The sequence below is a fragment of the Salvia miltiorrhiza genome, chromosome 7, assembly GCF_028751815.1.
Source record: "Salvia miltiorrhiza cultivar Shanhuang (shh) chromosome 7, IMPLAD_Smil_shh, whole genome shotgun sequence".
Taxonomy (NCBI): Eukaryota; Viridiplantae; Streptophyta; class Magnoliopsida; order Lamiales; family Lamiaceae; genus Salvia; species Salvia miltiorrhiza.
Window position 1 is genome coordinate 30,199,660 of NC_080393.1, and position 1,422 is coordinate 30,201,081.

The following is a 1,422-nucleotide window of genomic DNA, read 5'->3' on the forward strand; positions in this document are numbered from 1 at the left end:
AAAATGGCTGGTCATTGTACATTTTTCAGTTTTGTCTATTGAACATTTATTAAGAATGTCATGCCACTTCGTTCCAATAAATATGACACTTTCTTGAGAAAATTAAGATTATTTATAAATGTATATGAAATTATATTTAATTTAGAGTTAATGGCCGAAACATACATGAACTATCATTGAATTTGTATTTTACACATGACCTTAAAGAATAGCTCCCCAATACATCACCTTTTGATTTAATTGCAATTTGCACATGCGTTGACTATCCCTTAAATCCTAAATGACGTGTCTCCCAAAATTTGCAAACCCAAATACAAACCCTAGATCTGCAAATTTGCGCAGCCTTCCCTCAACAGGGTCGATTTCAGACGACTGCGCCTGGACCGCCTCGCCGCCGCGACTACTTCGAGCGGAGCATCAAAGCCCCGACGTCTGTCGAATTTGTGGGTCCACTGCCGAATTCAGCCGCTGATCGTCATCACGGCCGCTGCTCGTAGGGTACATTATTTTGTACAGCTTGTCCACTTGCTTATTGCCGAAGAAATGATGCACTAAGAAAATCCCCTAAATCTCGACGCCCTCAATTTGGCGGACTCCGGCGCGAATCGCCATGTCATTCGCTATGGTGGCCCCCGCGCTCTCTCCTTGATAAACACGTGCCAGAAGTCGGCATACTCGTTGAGCCACGGATTGGTGCCGTCGCCATCGGCGTGGGCGGCGATCCACTGGAACGCGTTCCACGTGTCGTCAAATAGGATCGGGAGGGGGTTTTCGGGAACTAATCCATAGTCGGCGGAGACTGCGATTAGGTTTCCCTTTTCGACTAATTTGGAGATGAAATTGTGGAAGGCGGGGCTGCTGGATGCTCCCATGCAGAAAGCGCCGCCGTGGATGTAGACGACGAGGGAGAGTTTCTGCGGCGAAGCTCGTTGGTGTGGCGCGAATATATGGAGGGAGACATCGGTGTCGGGGTCGATGAGGACATCTTTGGAGCAGACGGCGGCGTCCGGGTCGTCTGAGGGAGAGGAGTTGAGTGGCGGAGGAAGCCTCTTAATGGTGCCGTCGATGAATAGGTGGAAATAGGGCAACATTTCGACGGCGATTTCTTTAGTTGCTGAGGCCATTGAAGAAATGTGATTTGATTGGAGACGAAGAAAAGTTCGAACAAATTGGTTTGTTTGTGCCGGATATTTTAAAAAAAAGGCTATGTGTAAAAAAAAGTGTGTGTCATGCCATGTGTCTTGCCAGTGTGTAAAAAATACCATGTATCATGCCATGTAATATTGCATGTTGTCCATGTTTAGCCCTATTTTGTGATGAGTTTATAGGTGTTTATGTGTGATATTAATTTATATATTGGTCTCGTTTACTTAAGAGTTGATTGATTTGAGCTTTTGTGCTAATTTATTGTTTCGAGATTTT

At 45.1% G+C, this 1,422-nt stretch overlaps 1 protein-coding gene across 1 annotated transcript; it reads right to left on the minus strand.

The window, feature by feature from the left end:
• Nucleotides 1-620: 620 nt before the first annotated feature.
• LOC130994066 (probable carboxylesterase 5) lies at nt 621-1,124 on the minus strand. Its single transcript, XM_057919101.1, has one exon. It carries the CDS (start codon nt 1,122-1,124, stop codon nt 621-623), a length of 504 nt encoding a protein of 167 aa, XP_057775084.1.
• Nucleotides 1,125-1,422: the final 298 nt, after the last annotated feature.